General features: G+C 32.7%; 1 protein-coding gene across 2 annotated transcripts; it reads right to left on the reverse strand.

The window, feature by feature from the left end:
• LOC123906546 lies at positions 1-3,463 on the reverse strand. Of its 2 annotated transcripts, none has more exons than XR_006808948.1 (5): positions 3,306-3,463; positions 2,061-3,097; positions 1,606-1,720; positions 1,440-1,521; positions 1-251 (listed from the first exon to the last, which is right to left on the reverse strand). XR_006808948.1 is itself a non-coding variant. In XM_045956476.1 (5 exons), exons 2-5 carry the CDS (start codon positions 3,095-3,097, stop codon positions 1,472-1,474), a joined length of 1,122 nt encoding a protein of 373 aa, XP_045812432.1. In that variant the 5' UTR covers positions 3,306-3,463; the 3' UTR covers positions 1,455-1,471. The 2 variants fall into 2 exon arrangements, 1 of the variants encoding a protein (XP_045812432.1); XM_045956476.1 differs by lacking the exon at positions 1-251 and having other exon boundaries at positions 1,455-1,521; positions 2,061-2,152; positions 2,233-3,097.
• Positions 3,464-3,709: the final 246 nt, after the last annotated feature.

The raw sequence follows: 3,709 nt of genomic DNA on the forward strand, positions 1-3,709 counted from the left end.
TGTTAATACATTATATAAAAAATAAAATAAGAATCTATCCCACCCATGTGATTTGGCTGGCACAACAATAAAATGTATAAAGTCAACATTAAGTTAAAACAACCTTAAATTAACATGTTTTAATATAATTCAACCGCAAAACTACAGGGCACTCCACAAACGAGTACGATAAATAAAATACTCTAAATATGATCATTGTAACATACTAAGAAAATATTTCAATATTTAAAATACTGTGCATTCTTCAATACCTGCAAAATATAAAATGAAAAATAAGAATGATATATACAATAAATTATTTATTATAAAAAATCACCTACCATACATATACCACAACAAAATAATGAACATTATGAATCACTAAACATACCACAACAAATGTGAGTATATGATGTTCCTAGTTTTGCTCACTTATAATTTTTTACAAAAAAAAAGAGACTAACTTATAATTTAATATACTATTGGATTAACATCTATTAAAAAGCAACAGCAGAAATATAGGCAACAGCAAAGACACATTTTATTTGTTGGATCAAAACATTCCACATGATGCTCTTATGTACTGTCTGTATTAGATTTTTTTCAAGTCTACCCTTTCATTTTGGCAGCCAGCCAACAAACATTGGCTTCCTCCATTCCTTACCGACAATCACTTCACTTCTCCGACTACCCAACATCACATCATCAGTAGAGATTGTATGAGGGGGAACAGACAATGGCTAAAAATCGATACAAGACTTATATGACTTATGTAGGTTTGACGAAGCAGGAATATATCAAATCGAAGAGCAAGAGTATATTAATGGAGTTGACAATTCAAAATTGGTCATGAATATGACCACAAAACAATGTACAAGAGACAGAACAACTTTCTAAGTAGTATCCCTAATCAATCCCATGGGACAATTTTATGTCCCATACAATCTCTTTGATATTGCTTACTATAAGCAAACATGATCTAAACAACCGTAAGTAACTTTCAACTGATTTTACTATATTTTTTATGTTATTATTTTACTCTAAAAGGCAGTTACTGCATCTCAAGTTATTTGGGTTCATTCCATTATTCATAAAGGGTGGCTTCAGATATCAACTTATGTCATCTTTATCTGAGGTCCAAATTAATTGTATCATGTTTGATTTTAAAATTGTTCATAACGCATGATTAAACAATGTACACAAGACAACACAACATTCAAAGTAGTGTCCATAATCAAATTTATGAGACAACTTTATGTCCTGTACACTCTATTATTTGATATCGCTTACAAGCAAACACGATCTAAACAACTATAAATTAATCATACATATATCGCAAAAACATGTTGGCAGTGGAAAAATAGCAAAAAAAGTGCAGTGGACAAAAAAGTAAATCTCTCGAGCATAACGATAGTAATTCACGCAAAAAAAATATATGTTTCATATTAATGTACCCTTACCTTCTTTTTTTTTTAAAAAAACTTTCTGTATTTCATTCCCACCGAGTATGGGTACCATACCCATGCCTATGCGTCACTGTCGCTGCATTCAAGCAATGCTCTTCAGAATATAAATTAATCATACATACATGTAACTATCACCAGGATTCATTCCAAAATCATTCACCTGTAGTTTCTTCAAAAGAGCTCGCCCAAGACAGGCTTTCCTCCCTGAGTATATCGACGGAGCTAAAATTACCTTGTAAGCAGTCTTCATACAAAACCATGAGTTTCTTAGCTCCCTGTGTAATCATGAACGAGTGGATATAGTGAGCATTTTTCATACATAAAATTGCAATTACTCCCAATAATTGCAAGTTTTGGACCAAAAGTTTCCAAAATTCACACTTATGAAAGACCAAAAAGTGTAACTAAGAAAGTGAGGGACTAAACTTGCAAAATTACTAATTTGTGGGGACCAAATCCATTAATAAGAAAGTATGGGGACCAAAATGATGGATTTAATTAGAAAATAGGAGAATCATAAATAAAATTAAGCCAAAAATTTATCATAGGAACAAGGGATAATTCTAAAACAATATAAAGTAAATTTTGGAAATGAAGAAAAAAAATCACATATACCTCTTTAATGAGGTGATAATGCATAGTACCATACGGGAGACAATCGGTTTCGTTCTTGAGTATCCTTACTATGTGATCAAAAGAAAGCGGCTCTATATTTCAAGAGAAGAATAAAATTAGAATAAAATAAAAACAAAAAGAGAAATGAAGTGATTAAATTTAATATGTTTACTTATGGTTTGAGTGAACCAAAAGAAGATGACATCGGTAAGATATTGAAGCATTGGGGTGGGATTAGGGCCACCATGAGAAATACTAAAATGACGCGCCCACAACTTATTGATAAACAAATTGACCCCTTCTTTAAACACTTTCATTGAGTCTCCTTGCAGCACTCCAGAAGCGTCCATCTCAGACGAATTAGCCTTCAGACAACTAATATTGAGTTCGACGGAGGGAGTTTCCGTTACATAGTTACATACCGCCTTTTCCTTAGCGGAGGATTTCCTTGCAAGCCTTTGTTGGTTCTTCTTATAACTACGATAAAGTCGGATAAGAGTGGATTTCTTCTTATAGGAGACTTTCCTTGCAACCCTATCTTGGCAACCATCAAATATGATAAGATTGAGTTTCTTAATTTTCTCAAGAGAAGGGTCTTTTGGGATTTCAAAGTTATTTAGTTGTTTCCAGATTGGACGACGAGCATTGGCTTCCTTGAGTAACTGAATAGAGGTAAAATCACCATGTAAACATTCTTGGTACATAGACAGTAGTTCATCAGAAACCTCTTTAATGCATTTATTATGAGACATGGGATAATCAAGGAAAGAATGAAGTAGTTCCTTGAGTGCAATTTTTGTTGTAGGTGGGTCTTTGGATTGAATGAAACAGGAAAATATGCAGTCACAAAGGTTGTGAATTCTTAAATAGGGGTCACTGCCTAAGTATCCATAGTTAACATTTTGTTGAATCGCACTACAAAAATTGATAGCCAATTCAATCCCTTCCCTGAATAATACTCTCATTGACTCCTCGTCTCCTCCTCCTTGGCTGCAAGGCAGCAGCACTCTAGAACCAGCAGCAGCAGCAGCTTCCATCTTCGAATTAAAAATAATAATAATAGTATTATTATTATATGCATGGATATAAAAATCTAAAACAAATTCATAGTTTGATTGAGTAGGGTTATGTGGAAATCAAAGGGAAACCAAATTCATTACCAAACAACAACAACAACAACAACAGTGAAAATAAATTCAATTCAGGGGAAAGGGGAAATTATAAGATATTGAAAACAGAGCTTACGGGAGAAGATTTGAAGAGCAGACAAGGATCGCCTTCCGTGTTCTTGTTGTATTATTGGCTGGACCCGCCGTTTTCTGCGTTTTCTAGTGGGAAGGAGAAGAAGTATATAGGGTTTCGCGGATATGTTATTTATTTATTTATTTTTTTTTTGGTAAGGATTTTCGCGGATATGTTATATCTATTATTATATTATTATTTGGGACCTTTTTTATGAAGGTTTACTGTAGCACTCCCAAAAGAGTTCTCTTCTAATATTTTTTTGACAATAAATACCCATAACCAAATTAATTAAAAAATTAATAAAATAATACAAGTTGAAAATGTCCATACGCCTAATAAATGCATGTTTAAAGAAAGTTTTTTTTACAAATTTTTAAAGGAAGAATTGATATTGTGTAATTGAA

The sequence above is a fragment of the Trifolium pratense genome, linkage group LG2 (assembly GCF_020283565.1).
Source record: "Trifolium pratense cultivar HEN17-A07 linkage group LG2, ARS_RC_1.1, whole genome shotgun sequence".
In the NCBI taxonomy this organism is placed as follows: domain Eukaryota; kingdom Viridiplantae; phylum Streptophyta; class Magnoliopsida; order Fabales; family Fabaceae; genus Trifolium; species Trifolium pratense.